The sequence below is a fragment of the Cygnus olor genome, chromosome 4 (genome assembly GCF_009769625.2).
Source record: "Cygnus olor isolate bCygOlo1 chromosome 4, bCygOlo1.pri.v2, whole genome shotgun sequence".
Lineage (NCBI taxonomy): Eukaryota > Metazoa > Chordata > Aves > Anseriformes > Anatidae > Cygnus > Cygnus olor.
In genome coordinates, this window is record NC_049172.1 from 14,546,418 (window position 1) to 14,570,450 (window position 24,033).

Genomic DNA, 24,033 nt, shown 5'->3' on the forward strand with positions numbered 1-24,033 from the left:
GCCAGCTTTCGAAGCAAAAGGCCTGAGTCTGTTCTTGTAACTGGGGGTATGGTGGACAAAGCCAGTGACGTTACAAGTGTGTCAGACTAACTCCAACTGAAGCCCAGAGCCTGTAAAAGCACATTAAGATCATAACGTCTAGTCACAGTAAAAGGAACAGCTCAAAAGGATTAAAAACAACCCTCTAAGCACATGCTTACTTGTACAGGCCATTGTAGGTGGGTCTGATTCCCTCCTAAAATAGTGCTCTTCACACAGGCAAGATGTGGATGCTTCATCAAGCGTGTAGCTGTGAGGGGGACATTTGCTGCAGGATGGACTGTGGGGTGAAGCTTTGAAGAACCCAGGTCTGCATACTGTGAAAAGAAGAACCACAGGCTAAGCTCTCCCGTCATAAAAATTAGTCTCTTCACATTTCCTTTAAAAAACATGTCTTCAGCTAGAAAGAAAACAGACAAACACTCGCGAACTATTTGGTTTGAATATTTTGAAACAAGTCTACCCCACTAATAAACAAGGCATGCTTAAATATCTGCATGAAAAAAGAACGAGAATCTGTTGACTGCCTCTACCCTAGCGTCTGCCTTTGCTGGATATTTATTTCCTCTGTTAAATGCATGAGAGGTAACATCTTTTGGCTCTGCTTTAGAAAACATTATTGTGTTTGGGTGTTTTGTTGGTTTTTTTTTTTTTTTCATTCAGGCTTAGAAAAACAGGTAAAATACATCCTGTGGTTTTTGTTTAAAATGTTCTATACCCAGAAATCAATGTCTCAGCAAACAAATAACAATACAGTGGTTGAGGGAATCTCGAGATTGACAGTTTTAAGACATTGCGATAAGGCTACTTCCTTAGGGTTTTTTCCCCTGAAAACCTGTGATGAATTTTAAAGTACTTTATATAAGACAGATTGCTCTGGGTACAGCCTGGGAAGCGTGCTTGCCGTTCAAGACATTCCTTTCAGCTCCAATATATATGCATAATGAGGTTCAAAGAGTTTATACGAGAGATATTCGTGTTCTTACAAAAGCAATATATTGGCTAAGGGTAGTTTAGGATTTTTTTATTATTATTTATTTTGATAATTTGAACTGAATGCGGTAATATCTTTTTTCCAGCCTCTTGGAACAAGCACTCTTTCACCTAAGCGAAGATCACTGCACTTACTCACCGGTGTGTGCACACAGCTACAAGCGGTGACAGTCAGAGGTTTGCATTTATTCACCTTGGCTTTAGAAAAAAGCCAAACGGAGCTGTAATCATGCAGTTGGATGCATAATTACAAACCCGCAGCTACCAGGAAGAAAAACAAAGCACGGATATATCCATGGCTGGCTATTTGGATGTACTAAAGTTCCCTGGAAATCAGTCTTTCCATCTGCATTCAGACTTGCCTGGTGGCAAAGGAAAAGTGCTCACAGCAAACAAACTAGTACTGTCCCACTAACAATGCCCCAGGCGGTCACAGCAACGTCATGTGTTAAAATGCAGCCAGAAGACATGAGGAGAGTTCTTCTTCCCTATAAAGTGCAGATTTTTACTATTAATCCATTTTCCTCCGAAGGACCAAATAGGATGCTGAACTTGGCTGTACTTCCTGCAGTACCAGAGACTCTCTCTTGACATCTCCCCTTTCACATCACTAGCTTCTTCACCAAGAGGTGAAGACAGACTCTAGCACCTCAACTCGTAACGGAACCATGCAGTGTTTTGCCTGACACTAAAGCTATTCTGATTTCAGCTCCCTACAGCACGGGGAGAAAATCCCTTGGAATCAACCAGCAAGTCTTGCGTAGCAAAAGGGGTGCGCTCCAGGAGCACCCAATAAACCTCCTCAAACCCCACCTCCAGTTTTGCCTAGCCTGAAGCAGTTTCCCTTCTCACCACAGGCTGCAAGGTCTCAGTCATGCATCTGCTGCCGCTCCACCCCTGCTCCAGGGGATGCTCCAGCTCCAGCACCTCCAACAGCCCACCCTCCTGCACCGTTCCCCAGTCTCCTTCTCTACCCACAAGACATGCAGAGAAAACGTAAGGGAAATTGGTGAATCCAAAGGTTTTAAAAAACAAATCTCCAAAATGGCTCAGCAGCCAACCATTGCTCCACATCCAGACCGTGAGCCCTGCAGGACACAGTCCGTATTTTGTGTCCACACACGGATGGCTAAATTTATTCCAGATGATTGTTAAAGGACTTGCTGCAAGCTGCCCTCGTGTTTTATGGTACATTCCTCAGTTTCTTACATGAGTTCACTTATAATATTAGATTCACGGCTATCTTCAGATGCTGCCCTACCCACACAGCAGGAATTGTTCTGTACTCTAAGGAGAATCTTCTGGGAGAGGAGACCACCAAACAGCCCCTCTTTGGCCTCCAATTTGTAAATCAAAGCAAAATCAAAACTCACACACACAGACAATAGACGCGGGGAAATGAAAGCACAAAAACATGCAATACATAATGAGGGCAGCCCACGTCTAGTGTGTACTCAATGTAATTAGCCTTCAAAAAAGGACTTGAATTTATCTCATTATGTCCCATCAAGACAGACAGAAAATCATTAAATCATTATGGCACAAGAGTTTCCTGCACTCGTATTGTGTGCAAAGCAGCACCCGCAGAGCAAGTCAGTTTTCCTCGACAGCTTTTCAACAAGGTGCAGTTTGTTAATGGTGGTGCGATACGTAGCTCAGCTTGCAGGGAATGCTTTGTTTTCATGAAGAAGTACACGCCAACTGATTTACAACACCAATAACCCATGTTTTCATGAGGGATGTGGAATGAAGTGAACTAGACCTCGAGAAGACTGAGGGGAGACCTCATGGTGGCCTTGGTGACGGCACAGAGCTGGGACGAGGGAGGGTCAGGCTGAGTGTTAGGGAAAGGTTCTGCACCCAGAGGGTGGTCGGGCACTGGGACAGGGTCCCCTGGGCAGTGGTCATAGCACCAAGCCTGCTCAAGAAGCTTTTGGACAACGCTCTTAGACATGTGGTTTGATTTTTGAATGGTCCTTTGTGGAGCCAGGATCTGGACTCGGTGATCCTGGTGGGTCCCTTCCAGCCCTGGCTATTCTGTGATTCTGTGATTTTATGTAATCTGAAGGCTCCCATGGGTCAGATATTTTGTAAACTGGATTTGGAGCAAAATAGCCTGGATTCGGGGACACCAACAGCCCGTGCCTTCCATGCACATACCTTGGGTTTTGATCGGTTATCATTCCACTTCTGACAGTCAACCTTAAAGTCTCCTCATGAAGTATACATGATTTTATTTAAAATTACATGGGTGTCTGGAGTTTAATTTCTAATTAAATCTTATTTTAGTCTTATATTTTTATCTCAGTATTTCTAATTCAATGGTTCTTCAAAGGATACACAGAACTAGCACAGTACGGCCATTCATTTAATAGCGTTCTCTCTCTTCTCAAGGGGTTGGGAAAAGGAGGAGAAATAAGACAAGCCTAAATTTCCCCGTAATCTGCTGGAAGCCAGCTGACAAGAAAAGAAATAGTTTCAGGTTGTTAATGACATCTGCTTCTTTCTTTCCAATATTAAAACTGATAACTCCTTAACTGATTAACAGCTGCCAACGTGTGAAAATAGTCTCTAAATGAAATTGGTTGCTGGAAAAAAAGAATATTTTTAGATGCAGCAAACATGCCATAAACAACCTGCTGGTGTTAGGTGGGACATGTTTCTGTTAGTAGCGCATCCATTATCAGCAAATTCATTTCACTTTTTATTTTTAGTAGCAACCACAAAAACTTGCAGGCAGAGAGCTTTAACAGCCGTGCAGCCTCTGGCTGCCAGCACACTCCGGGACAAGCCAGCAAGAGATCACTGCAGGCAAGGACAGCAGCAGGAGCTTCTTGGGACAGCAACGGCACGAAATGATTCCTCGAACTGGCAGGAACTGGGTCTTATATGTCCCTGTGTGGACAGGGGAGGAATCACTGGGACTCTGACAAGACAAGCTGCCCTCTTCAAACAAGACGCTTAACTTTTATGTGCTCCATCAGTACTAGAGACTGCAAGTACCTGCAAGTGGAAAAAAGTAGGCAGAAGCAGCCAGTAACATCAAACAGCTGGTACTACTTAACAGAGATTATCTTCTGCAAGCCTTAACATCAAATGATTTGCAGCTGCAGCTCTGTAATCATCCCTGAGCTGCAGCTGAAGGCGACAAGCAACGTGCAGGGCTTTCTTCCTCTCTGGCTTCCCCATGCCTTTGGGGCACACTGGCCCTAGGCGGTGGCACCCAGCAAGCACTGGAAGCAAAGACACCACCTCCGAGCATCTCTGTGCGCCCAGGAACTTAACACATACGTGGCCACATCCGTAAGAAGCATCACCTTCAATGCAAAGAGCTCTCAGCTATCACAACATCAAATTAGTATTATACAGAACTTAGGCCTTGTTCCCTGCAGAGAAAAAAGCTAAGAAACAACCCCATAAAGCCTCGAAATCCCAGGAGAGATAAGAAAGGTCCAACCTATTACTCCCTTTGCACTCCTGTAATTCTGGAAGGATAAGCTTGCAGTGCTTAAATGCTTTAGATCAGCAAAGTGACCTTTCGTATATCCCAGAAAATAAAGCTCAAATAGGACTTACCCCTTCTCCCTTGCAGAGTACCAAATTAGTCTCCGAGGTAATCAGAAACCACCAACATAACTCATAAAGCAGTGCCACTAATCCATAAAGCTGAAGAATGAAATCTAACAAAAATTAATGAGGATAAGAACGTCTAGTCTAAACAGAGCATATGTTATCTAAAACCTGTTTCCTTCCCGAACTACCTGTTGCCCAGGAGCAAACCACAAACTCCTCCAGTTTCTCCCTCCCATGCTTTAGACCGATTTGCCTTTTCAAACTGCATGCTCCCTTGGGCTGGGACCATCCCCGCATGTACGTGGAAGTGGAGCAGAGCTTAAATTACCATGGCTTTTAGAAGTGACCACAGCATGAACACACAGAAAACTCTGCCCCACAGATAAAACCAAGCTCTGAAATCCAGGCCTGAAACACCAGGAGGACGTGTTACGTGTGTTCAGCAGAAAGGAGAGCGGCTCTGTAGCTCATCAACTCTGCCTTCATTAGCACATCACTCCAGCGCAGGGAATATGCCTTGAGAGTTGAAGGATTTGAGCAAAAACAAGCTACAAATAAACCAAGCCCTGCTCTAGTCTCTGGAGCTGCCGTGCCTTGAAGCGTCTGCACCAAGAAGAGGGGCCTGCTGCCTCTTAGATGTGTCCAAAACCTGAAGAAAAAGGGTTTAGCGAGGTACGTTCCTTACAATGTGGAATCAATTAAACTGCTGAGTGGCTTCGAGCCTCAGCCTGTGCTCCTGACATGCTCTTTTACTTACACGACAAAACAAAACAAAAACACAGCAGACTGTCTTCATGTTTCCCGGCGAATATAAACAGATGATCTCTGCACTCTCCTGAAAGTATTCAGGAATTACACAGGGGGGAAAAAAAGAAAGAGCTGCCAATTGAGCCTTTTTCTGCAGAATTTAAAGCAGGTTCCCAAGTGCTAATCCTGCCCTTCCTAACAGCTCTCCTTGAACTGCAGGCTGACACCAAAATTGCTGCCAAAGCTATAAAGCTATAGAAAATGTGTAAAATGCCCTGATTATATCTCCTTTATTAAGGAGATTATATCTCCTTTAGGGTTGGTCTCTCCGTCTGCAATAGCGCTACGTTGCTTCCTGCAGCACGCCTTAGGGATTTGAAGGGAATTAAATAAATACCCACTAATAAAACACTAACTCAGAGCTGCCAGTTTGCCTGAATCTTGCAGGCTTGCCAGCATCCTTCGGCAGCTCTGCCACCGCAGCACAAGACTTCCTAGAAGTCCTTTCAAACAGGTTCCTGGAGCTTGCTGAATAAATGGGTCATCAAATGGCTTGGCACCTTGAAGAAAGTCTTGGGACCTTACCTTGAAGCAAAGCCTGCACCTCAAGCGGGATAAAAAATTATTTTTTATTTTTCCTAGGACAATATAGCATCTTCTGATGCTGTTTTGTCCAAGTCTATTCTGAGGCTGAGTTACCTCCGCTCTGCATTGGAATGAACTCCAGCTCTGAATACCAAAACAACCTTGAAAACTAGAACATAAATCAATTAGTACTTTTGCTTCTTCCCCTTGAAATATCACTTTTTGTGCCACGTGACTTGCTAAATTGTCACACAGCAATTTATGACATGAGCGTAGTTGCTGGAAAGCAAAGAATTAACTGCCACTAACAACATTAATGCGTTTCTTCTAAATGGTGTAAAACTTCCTCACGTGGCACCGCTCTGAAAAATTCATCAAACTCCCAAGTCAGCTACATTTGCAAGCCATAAAGTTAACTTGAACATAATACATTTGAAACTGCTTGTGATTACAGTAAGGCTGTAATGGGCCACATTTCTGCATGTTCTGACTTTGCTCCAGAGAAGATTTGCAAGTGATCAGAGAGGCAAAACCTGAGTCAAGCCTAAGCTCTCAGCAGTGTGATGGAGGAGCAGGAAAGGAGATTTATTCTGGGATACGTGCAAAAACAGCGCTATTGTTTGGGTTTTGCCCCAAAATAAGAAGAAACTATGTTTGTCTTTCCTTAGACAGCAACTGCATGTTCTTGCAAGCCATCTATCTGCAGGAGGACTTTTTAACTCTCAGAAGCTGATTGATTTTATATGCGACACCTTTTACCTCGCTTCTGTCCTGTGTTTACATTTTTGATAGAGCTGGAAGCGTGTGTGACTGCGACATCAGGTCCAGACGACTGCACACAATGTTTAAAGGCACGGCCTCTCTAACATTCGCAGTTACCCCTTGTTCCCTTGTACGACTCCATCTCCTTGGCCCCTGGGCTGGTGCTGCCAGCTGGCTCACCTTGGGTGCTCCCATGCCCAGGAGAAAGCTCTGAGCCACTTCTCCACCGGTGCTGTACTCCTGCCCTTAGCCGTGGCAGTGCCCCCTGGGCAGCCCGGTTTGCATCTGCAGTTCTCACGCCTGTTTGGTTACAAAATGCAACCCAGGACAGTCTCGCCAAGCTCCAACTAGCTAGCTTATAGCAAGAATAGGCAGTCCACATCCTCTCACTGCAGCCTCTCTGATAGCTATAAAAATATCTATCTCCATAAATCTCCACATCTATAAAAATCCGTGCATCTTTTCTTTGTTCTCTGAGGTGTGAGACTAAGATGCGCTTAAATTATGCTTAAATTACTGTCTCTCTTTTATAATGAAGACAAACTGAAATCATTTTACTCCCTTAAACAGAGGAAGTGATGATTTACAATGCTGCACCTAGGGGAAAAATACAGTTTAAGATACAGAGGAAGGCAGACAGATTTGTTCCTGCGCACTTGTAAACAACTCGAGACGCCTAGCTCCACGAGTAATCCAAGAGGCACCAGACGCTGTTTTGGGGGCTTCTGCACAAAAACACGCAGCCTGGTGTGTCCTCTGTTACTTGAATGGTAGCTTAAACATTCAGACTGCGCTGTGTGCTGAGCAAGGGGCAGGTTGATGGACAAGCTGCAGAACTCCCCGGAGTTCAATAGCGGTGCTGACTGAATAGCAATAACAAGCATCATCCCTAATGGCTACAGGGGAACAGGATCAAACTTAAAAATGATCCAGCCCAAACCTCCCCATGCATGCGTGTACACATATTACAGACACCGATGCAAAGACCAGTCAGTAAAATCTCCTGGAAAAGAGGGTTCTTCCAAGCCACACGGTTGCTGGCACAATGCTGCAAAGGGGTTTTCAGTCTTCTGATTCAGTTGGCCATACAGATCTGGAGCCTGGCCAGAGAAAGAATGATTCTCTAATTATGCTGTGGTTAGGACAATTGCAACCAATTATGGTTAAGAAATATGACATTTGGGAGGATTTATTTTGATGATTTATGTCATGTGTGTTTACTCTACCAACATTTCAAGGTTTTAGCCTCAACTAATAGGCTGTACGCACACTGGCAGCAAGGAGAACTAAAATGCTAAAAGTATTTCCTTCTGGTTGACTCCACCTTGTACAGCTTCATTTGTATGGACAAGATTTTCAGGTGATATAAAAATTAGCATTTCTTTCATCGCCCTCTTTTAACGCTTTGGTCCAAACTAAGCATCACCATAGACTGGCAGGTGCTGCCAACACCTCAGCGAAAGCATCCTCTCAAAGCCTGCCTCAAATGTTTAAGGGCTTGTTTGCTTCTAGCTTTATGATCATCTGTCTCGGGAGGTAAATTTGGTAGGACTGGCTGTAGACAATTTATTTTAAAATTGTTTCTCTGTAATTTATGGCTGAGCATATGTCACTCCAGACACATCTATTCAAATTCCATCAGAGGGCGACGTAGATGGATCTTTTACAGTCCTTCTGCCAAAAGATAGGAAGGATTTATCCAGAGTTGCCTGGACTAAGTGTGCTAAATGGGTTCATGAACATAAAAATGACTCCTGGGAAGCGTATTTGCAAATCTAAGATACAGGCGATGCTGGCCAATTCTGCGGCATCTGGGCAGTGCTGTCAGAGGGGCAGGAGGCCGAGTCGCACAGAAGGAAACGCGATTCTCTCCTGGGGAATGCTTCCCTTCAGCCGTGCTTCCTTCCTCAGAAGTTGGTGGGTTTTTGGATGAGAGGATGATGAATGGAGTTAAAGAGATGCAGGTGGCAGCAAGCTAAATTCCGCCCAGATACGCGCACCGTGAGGTGGTTTGGTTGGGCTGCAACAAATCAAAGGGGGCATGCAAGGAGGACGTGGCAAGTATTAACACCCAGAGAAACTTAACCAGGAGAGCTGAGCAAAACACTTCTTTCCACACGCACACAACAAAGTCAGTATGGAAACATCAAGCCGCTTTCCCATCACATTCAAGTACAGTACTTCATGACTCCAGTTTAATTAAGACGACACCAAAATACTGAAGTTATTTGTTGAGTTGACTCAACTACTCCTCTGGGTCAGATGAACACTGCAAAACTTCACAGTTCATCTGCCTCGCCAAATAACTCCACCGAATGGCCCATCTTTAGGAGCAAGCTCAATGAAGGGCAGTGGGGCATCGCTAACTCGTGTCACGCCAACCTTTGAAGCATTTCTTTGAGCTCCAGTCCTGCAGCAGCAAGAGAACTGCTTAGTTCACTAAGAGCTCCCCCATTTCTGGAGGAAAAACTGCTCATAACCAAGATAAATCAATATGACTTGATGCTTCAAATGTCCTGGTTTTGCAGCCAGTCACAACACCATTTGGGTGGGCTGCCTGATGGCTTTTGGATGCTGGAGTTGGACCATCCTTGCCGTGAACTAGCTCGTACCGCTGTGAATCCAGCCCACACAGAAAAACACCAAAACCCCTGAGACAAATAATAGGCAGTTTTATCCCCAAGAAGGTATCTTCTTTGTCAGACTACGAACAGCACTTTTCAGAGAGAAAAGCATCTACATAAAAGCATTTGACTGTTGGGAAGGGGATGTCCTGAGAGCATCCCTACCCACGGCCTCAGCAAAACGCTCTTCCCACAGCCTTCCTGCAAAAAGACCAGCTGACATATGCAGCTGTGCCAGAAATTCAGATGTGAAGCAGAAGTAAAGCAAAGCAAACATTACCTTCTCTCTTGCTACACGTACCCTCACCATAAGCCCCTCCTCAACAAATCCATTTCTCCGTACCAGACTATAACATCCCATGAAACAGAAGCCTGAAGCAAACTTTGCAGCAGCGATGCTGGTCATTCTCATAGCCCAATTTTGAGCTTCCGAGGCTTGATTTACGGAGATTTCATTCTGAAATTATTGTAAGGGGATACTGTTGCTTAATTGGCTCTCTAGCTATATCCAGAGAATAAGCAGTGCCTACATAATCCTGTCTGCCCTGGAAATCCAGCACTGTATTTGTAATTTCTGCTGTGTTCCTGCGCCCTTGCATTGCATCAACTTAAGCAGTCTTCCAAAGACCAGTTAGGTAAAAAGCAAGGAGTTTGCTTTGCAGAAATCATTCACATTCATTTTGTTCAGGAAAGACTAGAAGACGACAAGAGGAAAAAAGGGGGAGCAACTGGCATTGGCACGAGGGCATTGTGCCCTGGATTTGCCATGCTGGAGGCTTGGCATACCTATACCTTACAAGAGAAGACCACAACGCGCTCATCATGTGCCATACAAGACCAGCCCCAACAGCTTTCCATCCTACAGGTCATCTTCCAAGACTTTTTTCAAAGCTTTGTCACACGTGAAGGTACCTATCCTGTGATAACCAGTGGGTGAGGGTGGCATTGGAGGACGCTCTGCATCCTCTCAGCAGCCCTGAAACGTAGAACACGCACCAAGAATCAGTCTCGTCATGCAAAAAGAGAGAAAAGAGGTTTCTAGCCTTTGTGAGAAGAAAGCCTGAAAACAAACACCAACAGCTCAACCAGTAGAAGGCAAACAAAGAGCCCGGTGTGCCTCCTTTATTTGAAGAGGTACACTTGGCACTGCTAGACTAAATGGGGGTTTCCTGACCTAAGCAGGGACTGGTAATACTTTTTCTCCCTGTCATCTCTTGACCTCCCCAATACCCAGCCATGATTACACACACGGTACCCACTTCTGGTGTTTTTTTGTTTGTTTGTTTGTTTTTGTTTGTTTGTTTGTTTTTTCAGATGCACTAGAGAGCAGCTAAAAACTTCTGAGGCTCTGACACTTGGCCGAAATACTATTCACCCTTTTTTTCTTTTTAAAATAGAAGTTGCACAAGTGGCAGAAAAACTGGGTTCATTACTCTGCACAGAAATTCTCCTGTCATCCAGGCAAATTTAAAAATAAATAGTTGCAATTAAATGTGTTGCTACATTATTTATGTAGATGCATTTAATTTGCAAAAAGCTGCTACAAAATATTCCCCTTCAACACGAGGGAAATTTATTGCCCTCTTATTGTATACTTTCCTCTTCCAGCTCAAATGTATGGTGCTCCCTACCTATTTTTTTTACCCCCGTGTTACTTAACACATCATTTTCCAGCCATTGTTTCTGCTACTTCTGTCTTGAAAGAATGAGGGACACAATCCAAATCCAACTGTTTCTTTTCTTATTGATTACTTGCGAATAGGCTGCTGAATGATTGCTAGATAGATAATTCCACGATTTCCCTTGCAATGGAAGACCTCTCCTCAGCATTTTGCTCTTGCAGCTGCTGGGTAAATGATATGCACCAAGACTGCCCAAGGCTTCAGAGTGCATATTAATTCTGCCAGGATCTCCCGACACTCTGAAGAATTGCTAATTTAACAACAGACTGTGAAATTATTTTTTCTTTCTTTATTAATTGCTGTGTTATTTGAAAGTGACTTCACTGCCCTGATCGTCTTTCTGCGTGAAGAACAGTGGGCACTCCACCCTGCCATGAAATACCGGAAAGCTTTCTCCCCAGCAGTCCTTATATCTCTCACCAAATATAAGTATGTGAAACAAGCACTAATAAAAATAGGTTAACTTGCTGCAGGTGTTTCTCTGTCAATTTATCCAGGTGATATTAGCAAAATCTGACAGGGAAGCATAGTGATATATTTCACTTGTGTCTTGACATTTTGATTCTGTTTGTTATAGTATGTGCACGGATCTGGCTTTTTCTCCAAGACCTCTATAGCTGTCAGTCTGTGCAAACAGTATTTGACAGGATGTCCATTTAGCAGGATGGGAGGGCAAAGAGAAAAAAAAGATTGCTGGAGAGACCAGGTACACCTGGGTAAAGCTGCACTGCAGTGCAGAAATAGATGCTCTTCCCATACTGAGTAACTTGAAAAAAAAGAGCAGCTTGATATGCAGGATCTGACGCAGCTTGCATCCTTTAATCAATAGCTCCTTCAAGAAAGGTGGCCAAGAATAATATAAATAGAAGGTAGAGGGGAGAGAAGGCAAAAGGCCAGCACTGGAGAAGACATCAAGAGCACTGTGCACTCATCCACAGGAAGGTATTTTGGCTGGTCTTCTTTCTTTTCTCTTTTTTTTTTTTTTTTTTTTTTTGAAGAGGAGAGGAAAAAAGAAAAGAAAGCTATCCTTTGCTCTTGAGAAATTGGATTTAAAATGAAATCCAAATAGGAATTTTGCTTTCCAGGGCTGCCCTTCTCTAGCCTGATGAAAGGATCAGAAGGCAATGAAGCTGTCTCATCAGGCTATAATGCAGGAAGATGCTCTACTTAGGGAGTCCCAAATTTAGAAACCTTCAGCTTGTCTCCCCACTGCAAAGAACCTGCTTTGGATCAGAAGCACTTGAGCTACAATGAAATACATTAAGAATGAGCAGAAATGAAACAACAGAAAATGAATATAGCATTTAAGACAGTAATAAGAGTTTAGAGATTTATGATAACTGGCTGGTGAATAAAGGTAACAAACGAACTCTGAAAGTCTGAATAATTCGTGCATCCCTGCGAGAGCGTGTCAAAGACGGGTTTAAGAACAGAAGTAGATATATAGCTCAAGTTATACGGAGCTTTAACCTGATCTTACCTTTCAGCACATGCTAAAGGCACCACAGGGCCTCCATGCAGAACTGGTCCCAACAGTGCTGCCTACAGGCAATACGACCAGGAAAGACAAAGGCTTGCTTTCACCTCCTCTGGGATGCACAACACTTGCTTGTCTCCCCACCGCTCACACATCTACACCAGGCTTCATTTTCTTCCTGCCCTCTCTTCTCAAAGGTCATGCAGACCAAAATGCAGTTTGCACAGCACAAAGCAGACGAGAGGAGAGACCACGGCCCTCTCCTTGCATCCAGTGTCCCTGCAGATCGCATGGGACCATCAAGGTGCCATCCAGGGCACCGATGAACAAGAACCAGCCCTCCCACAGCTACACATGAGGCATTGTCATATATGCAGACCAAGCAACCTACAGCTCAGTGTAGGTCTGCAAATGAGTTGCCAGGCCAAAAAAGCAAAGACTGGGAAAACTGGGAAAAAGTCTGCGTGGAAAAAAATATAAAAAAACTCAAAGACTGACATACTGGATCAGTTGTGCATGTATATCACACTCCTCGAGTCCAGCTATGGTATAAAGCAGTGAAAGGAGACCTCAGCCTACCAGGCAGTCGTGCCCTCTTTCCCTCACCGTTTCAGCAAAGTACAAAGTATGCATTACCAAAGCCTTAAAGTGCTTACAATTACTGCCCCAAACCCAGTAATCTCCACTAATGTAGGTAAATTGCTGACCCCTCTATCACAGTTATTCATGATGCAAAAACCTTGGGTTTTCTCTGCAGCTTAATAAAACCTGTGGGGAATCGGTGTAAGGCTTTCATTCATTATAGCTAGCCTTTAATGTTGAAGTCTGGATTTCCTGGAGGGGAACTGAATAGTTTAGAATAATTAGTGATTTACATATAGAGTTGTCAACAAAGATACACAGCATTAAGTTACTAAGATGAAGGGTTCCATGTTCTTGGTTGCTACTTTTGATTTGATTTTTTTAAAAAACTGACACATCTGTATTTTAATTCCACTCACATTCTGCTATCGCTAGTAAAGTGGCCTGAAGCGGACAGCAAGAAGAGAGCACTAAATCGAATGCTTAAATCACTTCTTCCTCAGTTCTCTGGCAGATTTAAAGATCAGCCTGGCACTAACGCATTCAAATAATATACTGTTGGACCTGACACAGCAGAGAAACTCCGCTTCAAATCACACAATAGTCCAGGTGACTGCACAATTACAATTAACCTCCTGCCCACTGTGCCTAATGACAAATGATCGTGTGAATGATAGGCTCAGGAAAGGGCCCAGGTATCAGGAAAATGATTTCTGATTCTTACATATTTAAAAAGCCATTTTCAGTTAGGAAAAAGCCAAGGGACACTAATTTTAGTTTTGCATCCAAAAGAAATTAATAACCCTTGCTAATACACATGCAGACATAAGCACATGCTGTCAGCTTTCTAGCAGCAAGAGGCATGCATCTCAGTCTCCTACTGCCACAGTGCTGTAATCGGAAAAGTACTAATATCCTGCACTGCCATAAATCTCAGCCCAGACCAGAGAACATGAATTCTGTCTGTGTTGGATTAAAAAAAAAAAAAGGTAATCTTACCTCAAAATAGCACGCAGTATTTTTTGGCAAGTTTATTGGGCCCATGGGGTTCCCATTACAAAGTCACTAACTGAGAAGGTACCTTATGGCATCCCACCGTTTTTTTGTGCTTTTCCACTTTATGCCCCTCATCATCTGCTTACCTCGTAAGCTCTCTTTACCAGGGAACATTCTTTCTCTGTTCACACTGCACCTTTATGAGTACACAGAATTACGTTCCAGTAATTTTTTCTCTCTTTAACGAGCAGGGAAGGTGGAAGGACAGCAGAGTCTCAGGAAGAGCCAAGGGCACGTGTTTTCTTTCCTGTACCTAGCTCTAATGGGAAAAGTCGATTTGTCCCCAGCTGCTAGAAGTTACTGCCCCCCAAAAACCACCAGCAGAACAGTTTGAGCTCCCTCATCCTAACCTGCTTCAGCAAAGCAAGCTCATTAATTTAAACAATTTAAACCTGCGTGACATCACTGGAGAAAAACCTCCAAAAACATCCTAGAGCAAAAAGGTTGTAGGAATGTACATCCTCCACAAACATCGCCACCATGTTGTATTAAGCACTCATTCAAAGCATCACAGGCTGGGTATATGCTTGGTGTATATATACATCCATTTATATGCATGGTACACACTCATGCAAGTTCTGTTTTTGTAAATCAGGCATTTTCTGACACATATGTCTCCTGAGAATGACAGAGGCAATATTATGGACATATCCCTCCAGCTGTCACCACTTGAGCCTGAAAGCTGCAAATTACTCACGCATTGCCAAAATCTCTTCCGATGCAAAGCCAACTTTTATGTCCTACCTGCTCCAGAGTGAAAGCAGGCAGCAACCAGACACGTGGGTCATATCCTCAGCGAGTAGTACTGCGTTTTTATAAGCATGTGAGAGTTTGGCCCACAGCTTTGGAAAAGCTGAACCCATCTGTGGCTCTTTCTAACCTGTAGACTCATCCCACGGAGCATTTTGTGGCATTTATGAAGTTGTACACTGACCTATTTCATAGTAGCTAATCATAGACCTAACACAATTAGTACACAACCCTGGTAATACAGAGCATGATGCATAAGGATTTCTATTTATAGTGCCTGTTTCAGCCTGCCTTCACATGTGTATAGTCTACTTATATAAAAGAAATAAATACAAATATACTGTATTCAGGCAATTTAGTGTGATGGCTGATTAGGGAAACATTGCTTCATGAATTCTAAGCCATGACATTTCCACTAATCTTCCCATTTCAACAGCAGGAAAAGGAATGGCTTTCATATCTCCGTGCTTATCATTTTCAAGCTGAGTATATTATCTGGTAGTCTCTGGATTTACCCGATAGCTCTTAAAAGGCAAAATATACCACCACGGTCTATGAAACTTATGTGTGGCTTACTCTCAGAGCTGTATGTCATTCTGAAGATGAACAAATGTAGAAACTAGCTCTCATCTTTTTTAAAGTATGTCAAATAAATAAATAACCAGATTGCTATCTGTTATTTCCCTTCAATGAGATTGCTGCTTAAAAGGTTATAAACGATGACGTTTTCGCTTTTGCAGAAGGCTATGCATTAAACTTCTCATATCTCCTTGCAGGGATCAAATACAACCTGTTTGTTGTCAGATTTCTTGAACCTGCTCTTCTGCAAGGCCCCCAAATGTAATAGCTATTACCTCCCTACATGCAGGTTTGCCCCCAAGAGACCTTACCTTGCAATCCTTGCAAGCATCTCACCTTCTAATCCCCAACCCCGCAGACATTTTAACACCTAAAATGAATAGTCATGAGCTCCTCTGCTGCAGTTTCTAAGTTACAGATTTAATTTTGTGTTAACTTGGGGTTTCTTGTGGCTCAGTTCTCCAGCTGGTGTGAGCTTTTGTGTGCTAAGATACTTTGCAACCTACAGTCATATCTGGGGCTGCTCCCTAACTGTTGCACATCACATACAATGCTTGCACACCCTAGGATACAACCTGTTGAGCTCTTATAGTGGGGTGAACCAAAATCCTTGGTATCATCAAAAAAAAACCCACCTTAGTCCAAAAAGCTGCATGCCTCACCTCATCTCTTGTTTGCAGTCCTCCTTTCCCCCAGAAAACTTCATTTCAACCAAGTTTGTCCATATTGACATCTTTATCTGCACATTAACATCAGGAGGATGGATAAAGGATAAAGGATATTAGGATAAAGGAATTCTAAACCCTTCTCAGGTGAGAGAAACATAATCACAGAATGGTTTGGGTTGGAAGGGACCTTAAAGATCATCCAATTTCAATCCTTCTGCCACGGGCAGGGACACCTCCCCCCAGACCAGGTTGCCCAAGGCCCCATCCAGCCTGGCCTTGAGCACCTCCAGGGATGGGGCATCCGCAGCTTCTCTGGGCAGCCTGTGTCGGTGGCTCACCAGACTCTGACTAAAGAATTTCTTCCTAATATCTAATCTAAACCTACCGTCTTTCAGTCTAAAGCCATTACTCCTTGTCCTATCACCGCACCCCCTGACAAAGAGTCCCTTCCCAGCTTTCCTGTAGGCCCCCTTTAGGCACTGGCAGGCCGCTGTAAGGTATCCCTGGAGCCTTCTCTTCTCCAGGCTGAACAACCCCAACTCCCTCAGGCTGTCTTCATAGGAGAGGTGCTCCAGCCCTCTGAGCACCCTCGTGGCCTCCTCTGGGCTCACTCCATCAGGTCCACAGCCTTGTGCTGGGTGCTGAACGCAGGGCTCCAGGTGGGGTCCCTCAGGATGGCATCCCTTCCCTCCAGCATGTCAGCCACACCACACAGCTTGGTGGCATTAGCAAACGTGCTGAGGGTGCCTTCGATCCCACTGCCCATGTCACCGACATGCCAGTCCCATGATCACAATGCTGGTCATACAAAACAGGTCTGGGGGAGATGAAGCAACACAAAGATGTACCCCGGGAGCGCACCTACCATGCTCAACAACTCCGGGGTTTTCCATGGGGCCAGGCCAGAGCAGAGGCCTTGCAAGACGCACAGCTGCTTCACCCCATGGATCCATCCAGAGTGCCATCACCTCAGCTGCTAACAGAGGGAGCCTCTGCCATCATTAAGTGAACTAAAACAATCCTGCTACTGCTTTTCGTTCTGTCACAATACATGCACACAGCAGCCCGTATGCTCTAATATATTCAGATTCAACCTGTCTTTGGAATTTGCTTTCCCGATAGCTGTCACGCTTGAACACTTGTCAGTTGTCTCAGATAACCACATATTACTCTGATGTTCGCAGCATAACCTAGAAATTCCCTACATAAACTACAGGGAATTCTGCCAATTCTGAGCTAAATTAACTGCTTATCAAAGACAAAACTGACAGATTTTTTTTTCCATGTGAATCCATGGGCTTACTGTTTCCCAGCCCTGTAATGCTACTTAGCTTCTTCATGATCCATGCATGAAGACCTTTAGATATACCATTTCAGCTTAATAACAACACAATTACAACCACTTAATGGGTTTAAGGGAACAGACCTAGCTTCATTTCCAGAAGGAGCAAGGAGAAGTTGCATGCTCTGCTAGCAAGGCGTAAACAATCAGCCTGTGCTCAAGCCCTCATTTATTTGCTTATCCTGAAATTGCCTTGCGCACCAGCATGAAGAGGAGGGCTTAGCTCCGATCCAAGCTTCTCATGGTACAGCCCACGGGTCTCCTTTCCAAGTTCGGATGTGGCTCTTTCCTTGCCTGCACCCAGATCAATACCACCACAGCTCGCAGTGCCTGAGGTTACAGAGCTCCAGCAGCACAGCTTGCTTGTTCAGATGGAGTGAAATCAGCCCTCTAGGTTGCAATTTGGAGGTTATCTTCCAAGAGCTACAATCTCTTCTCCATAAACCCCAGCTCTAACAAGCCGCTGTTAGAGCCCTGAATAAAAGCTAGCACAAGGTGTGCCTCCTAGAATCTCCTTTCTCCTTGCATATCTCAAGTTTTTTCTCTTTGAAACTGTGAGGTCCTCTTAATTAAAAAACAACAATCAAGCCAGGCAGCAGCGTGTAATGCCCCAAGACACAGAGTTTTCTCAGTATTTAAATGCAAAAGCAGTTCGGCTTCTGCACCTCCAGAAGAGTGACTCACCCCACAGACATGAGGATGCTGAATCCTTTAGGTCTGAGGGACACAATATGGTCCCAGAGGGTCACCGAGAGCAGCCCTACACACGTGGCAGCCCAAACCTCTGCTCAGCTGCCCGCCCACAGAGAAGTCAGCATCCGACTCCAGACAACCAAATAACAGCTGCATAGCCTACTGTACTCTCAGACCATGCACAAAGCATTTTCCTCCCAATTAATTTCTTACCCCGCTTCTGGAAGAAGAAGAAAAGACTATAATGCTTTTCAAGCATAGAACAAAAGGGTGGGCACGTCTTGGTGCCATGGCAGAGCAGAATTGATGCTGCCCACACAACCTGGAGTTTGGAAATAATGTATTTATAGAAGTACATTAAGACCAATTTAGAAAAGGTTGATTAGATAAAGTAATGCTCATTCAGGCAAGCCTAAACAATTTTCTTATTTCATTGAATCAGCAATAATGTACTCCTACAAATGCAATAAATATATATCCAATCACCTCCTCCTTCAGTGACTTCTCCCCCTGTTCCTTTCAGTTGGCAGCATTTGGTTCAGTTTGTTTTCAGAAAGGAAAAAAACCACAACAGTAACTCGTTTATAAAACCTTCTCTTCCCGGTAATCTTATTTTGTCTCTGTAGCATAAGGCAATCTAGGAGAAGCAAACGTTGTTTACTTGTTAATACCAAGCCAGAACTCTTAGAGAGAGTCGATGAGACCACGGAGGAAAACTATTGTTTTCTTTGTTATTCTGCTGGAAGACCTGCGGTAATATGTCAGACATTGGTAGAGCCTATTGGGGAAAATACAAATAGTTGCTCTCTTTTCATCCATATACATGGAAATTGGGCTGGTCTACATGCACTGGAAGACTTTGTGCTGTCACTGCAGCCTGATATTCTCACTTTGTAACACCTCCTAAAAGAATCGCTATTTGTCATTCAGAAACACAGTATTTGTAAACCTTGACGGTTGGATTGTGTTACTCGATCAACTGATCATTGGCAAGGTGCATCTGGAGACATGCAACAGGAGCTGCAGAACAGGCCTACGTGCCCACAGTCACCAGCAATGCCTTTGCCCCTGCAGCCCAGCTCCCGGGTGAGACCCAAGGGCAGGATCAGGCCCACGGGCTCTGAGAGCAACTGAGGAGAAATGAGGGGGCCACAGGTAAGAGGGGGTCCGAGCAAGGTTCCTGGGGCACATACGTACAGAATATGACTGCAGTGACGTTTGTTCTCAGGACACAAGGTGTTTACATATGTTTTTCATCTCAGTGTGATTATTTTTGATCTGGTAGCACTTTCAGCTGATCCCCCTGCTGTGCAGGTATTTGGATCACAGGCTCCCTCCTGACCTCCCCGTTCTGTTTTCACTGTCTCCATTACTTAGTTTTACAAGCGATTAATATTTCTGAAGAGATGAATAACCTGGGGGGAGGATCGTATTTGTCATCTCCTTTCCGTGCGAGTGCTTGCTGCTGAGGTATGAACGCTGGTAAAGGTTGCTGCGACAATTTTGTAGGAGAGCCACGGGGAAATGGCTGCTGCTGGCCACAACACCCATCCCTGCGCCTGTGCCCAAGATGAATTCCCAAGCGTACGCTCCACCTAAAAGCTACATCAACCACTATCACAGAGAATTGATAATTACAAGCTGATCCCTTATGAAGAGACATTTTTCATCCCATGCTACAAATTCAAAGTTAATAAAGGCTACTGCTTCAGCAGGCTTTTATTTTTTCCATAACCAAGTCCAACACATTTCTCTGGGTGACTTTGGATCCAGGAAAAGGAGGCTTCTGAGCTGCTACCAGAGCTCACTCCTTCTGAAGAGTTAACATAGCAATGTTCGGCCTCTAAAAACCAAAAGACACCAATTTAACAAATACTTAACACCCTTTACAGACATTCATTTACTCTAAGAGCAAGTTTTGTGGGAAAACCTTCAAAGCAATCGGATTTTCAGAAGTTCTGCATACCATGAAATACATGAATGCATTTAAAAACCCAACCTTGATTGATTTGGCAAGCCAAGATCAAATCAATTTCAGTAATACTGGCTGCTTTGAAAAGTCCTACACTTGCATAAGAAATGAGATTTTATTTTTTAAACTGTCAATGCAAAGACACTTCTAGTGACTTAAATAAACCCTCCTGAAAAATCAGGAGTGGCTGAAGTTTCACCATTAGCTGCAATGGGACAGAGGTTTTACTCCATGCCTTTCAATTACGTGTCTGCATTCAGGTTTAGAAAGCTAACTTTAGTTTCTCTTGGAAATCTCACTCTAAAAATTGAGACAACGAACAAGGACTTGGTAAGGAAACCAAAATTTGCTGGACTTGGGTAGCTATGTGCCAACGCACACATTTGAATGGGTATTTCTAAGAACTCAGCATGGAAGCCTGGAAGGGAATTTTCTGGCTTAGAAACTGCACTATAATTTTGTTTGACCCATGATTAACTCTGCTCAAAACTGACCTGACAACAAGCCAGCCTTCACATTCTTGGCTTTACAGACACCACCCCAAGCAGGGACAGTGTCTGCCCAGCTCATCTTGAGCTACACCTGTACTGTGCTCTAAGACCCCACTTACTGCACCTTGGTGCCCGGAGACCTGAGGAAGCGTGTTCTCCTGGCCTCGTCCAGCAAGGAAAGCAGAGAAGCAAACAAAATCCTCCCAACATTGACCCAGTCAGCAAGAAGTGCAGCTCATCCTCCAACTCCAGACCCAAGAACGCACACGGACCTTTCCAAACGGTATTATTTCCTATACACAGTTGCATCATTTTTCTGAACCCTCCCTGTTGAGCTCTTTGCACTCCTGCAGGCATCCTCTTTCCCAGCTGGTTTCCCCTGCAGCAGCACCTCGGCCTCAGCAACACTGCCCAGCATCACCTCCCTCGAGGCGACCAGGGCAAAAGTCAGCTTTGGTGCTGTCTCACAAGCCAGGCAGAGAAAGCAAGCATAAAATTCACGAGAGAATGAAAGTCAAGATGGAAAGGGTGGACAAAAAAAATTTGTTTGGAGAAAACCAGGGAAAGAGAATGAAGGGGAGAAGGAGAAATGAAGGACCAGAAACTCCGTGGTGCCGATTAATACAACAGTGTTGCTCTCTATAGAACTGTACTGACCTTGCCAGAGAAATGTCTTTTTTGTTGTTGTTGTTTTGCCTGTTTTTTCCGTGCTTTATATGGATTTTATGGTCCGATAATAAACCCACAATACCTTGCAGCACTCACTCCCACATGCACGCACAGATTAAGTGTAATACAATGCACTTCCCATTACTGCGCAGAGGTGCAGGTGCACCTGCTCCACATTGCTTCAGGCAGACAATTGCCCTGTCCTAACCTCTTCTGCAGCCAACATGGCAAGCAATTTATCACCATCATCTAACTTCATTCACTTCCCTTGCCGAGTGACAGCCATCAAAAGTCTCTCATATTGGCCTGCTCCTAGGTGGCAAAGCAATCACATCACCTAACAAGGTCTTAAAGAGGAGAGAAACTTCCTAAATCCCATCACTTGGAGGCCCTCCCTCCCTCAAGTCCAAGATTTGCGTGTGTTTGTGCGACAAATGTCAAATGTATTGCTGACCCTTTTTAATAACTTTCAACCTTGCTTCTAGGTGAGCTAAGCAGAAAAGCTCTCTGGTAGATTCACAGATTTGCTTAATGGATTTTAAAACCACCAACAGCTGAATTTGCTGGATGTTTTCAAGGCAAATCCACCTACCTGACTAACAGGCAAGCCTCCCAGGCTGGCGTGAGTTGTTCAGTGATTTATCCCCGGCGACTCTGGCACACAGCTCTGGATGTATTTCTCTGCAATACTAGAAGGCTACTTTCACTCTACCACATCCAAGCCTGGCACTGGAAGGGAAGCAAAAACTCTTCCTACAGTTTCCGTTCTGCTCATTTCTGGGGAGTGCAAAGGGAAGGGTCATGGAAATGGAAATCCCCAAATGTGAGAGATTAGTAAGGGCGACTGTGGTGATGAGCACTCTCTCGGCAGCTCACAACCTTTGGAGATGCTACAAACTCTGGCAAGCCAGCAGCCACTGCCTGTGACAGCTGACCCCAAGCCATTTGGGGTTCATTGTATGGTTTTGCTGCTACCAGTAACAGCAGGTGTGAAGCATCACCTGCAGATCCCTGCTGACTTCCCTGTGACAGGGCCTGGAAGGCCTGTGCTAATCAGCAGGGAGAGATGAGAGCAGAGAAATAGCAGGAAGGAAAGAACAGAGATTTCTGTGTTTGGCTGGCTCCCATGCACCAAGAAGGTCTGACTGAACCCTTGAGCCTATGCAGCTCAGCTCCCAGGCTGAAAGCCGACCTCCAGCCCATTTCTGTACCACGTACACACTGAGCTGCGTCCTACCGAGGATGTTGAGCCTCCTGGCTGTTACAGCACAGTACTCTAAAATACAGCTCTGCCTTCCAGATAAATACATTTACCATTCAGGAGCACGCAAACACGCCTGAGTCTCAGGGCAAGCTGGAGCTTGCCTGCATCCTGCACATCTCCCAGCCTCAGGACTAATATTCCATTTACTGCCATAACCCAGAAGCTCTTTCGATGCTGCTCGTATCTTGGAAGAGGTTAGCTGCTGCCCCAATGAACATGAATAAGGAATGAAAGCAGCGATTGCTCTGCTGTGGACTGGAAAAACTGCTTCCTTTGTAACGCCAGAAGTGTGCATCCTAAAGGAGAGCTGCTGAAGCATTTCCACATGGAGATTATAGAAGAGATTTCTATTTTCTGCCTTTTTTATTTTTTTTATTGGAGTTTTTGGAATATAGGAGTCAGGTGTCACTTGAGATTTCAGATATTACTGTTAAGCACCATTGCTTTGACTCCACAAAGCAAAAGCATCACTTTCAGACTTCTGGCTTCATAGTGTGGATTTACATCGGCTGAGACTCAGCTAGTCCCGAAGGAGAATAAAAAAATCACAGTTCTATTCATCTCCCACGTTCATTTCACCTTCAGGACTCCTCCCTTTTAAAATCAAAATACCCACACACGTGTGCAAGTCTACATAGAGGTGTATGTGCATTAACACAGCAGGGCCCTCCCAGGGGGCAAAAGGCAGGTATAAAAGGTCTCCAATGAATCCGGAAATTTGCTAGGTGTTTATTAAAAAGATGACCAGAACCCGTGAGTTGAAGTCACAAAGAATAGCAATGGGCACTGTGGGAACTCAGACACACTCCAGTTACCCATCATCTGGATTCCTTCTGAGCAAAGTATCGAGACGCGCCTATAATTATGGTTGCTCAAAACTTTTCATTGGAAACTTTTTCTAAACGATCCTTCCTCTAAGAATTGCTGGATAATTAATGTATTTAAACAATTCCCATTGGTTGTCCAAAACCCAGATACTTTCGCTCCACAAAAGGTTTTCTTAGTCAAAGTTACAGGAAGAATTTTTGAAGGTTTTTTTTTTTTTTACAGTCAGAAACATTCATGGCAAACACTTGGTACCCTCTCCAGTAACAACGTCCATAGCAATGAGCTTTCCTGATGACGCACGTACTTCGTGCTCCCGCAAAACACCAAGCTGCATTCTTCCCATACAGCACCATAGGCTGCTCATTTAGGTTAATTTATAGCAGCGGCTGGGGTTCCTGGGCAAAAATCCCCCAGGGAACAGACCATAAGAGAGAGCTGGGTAAGGACCAAAAGAAAGCCAAACCATAAGCATAGCTTAGAGCGGATAAATAAACCTTTTTCATCACAAACAACACAGCACCCTCCGGTTGACGCTGGTACAATGAGACAGCAAATTGCAGCAACGATACCAGGAAAAACTGAATTGCTTATTTCTGCGCAAGCTTCCTAACATTTGGTGATTAAATGCATCCCCCTTCGCTAGCCAAAGGGACCAAA

At 44.3% G+C, this 24,033-nt stretch overlaps 1 protein-coding gene across 1 annotated transcript in view; it reads right to left on the reverse strand.

Moving 5' to 3' along the window:
• The window catches only part of EPHA5 (EPH receptor A5), a 198,413-nt gene that overhangs the window by 93,113 nt on the left and 81,267 nt on the right, over nt 1–24,033 (reverse strand). The window contains 1 exon segment of the mRNA XM_040555646.1: nt 201–356. Within this exon segment, the coding sequence (XP_040411580.1) occupies nt 201–356 (156 nt within the window).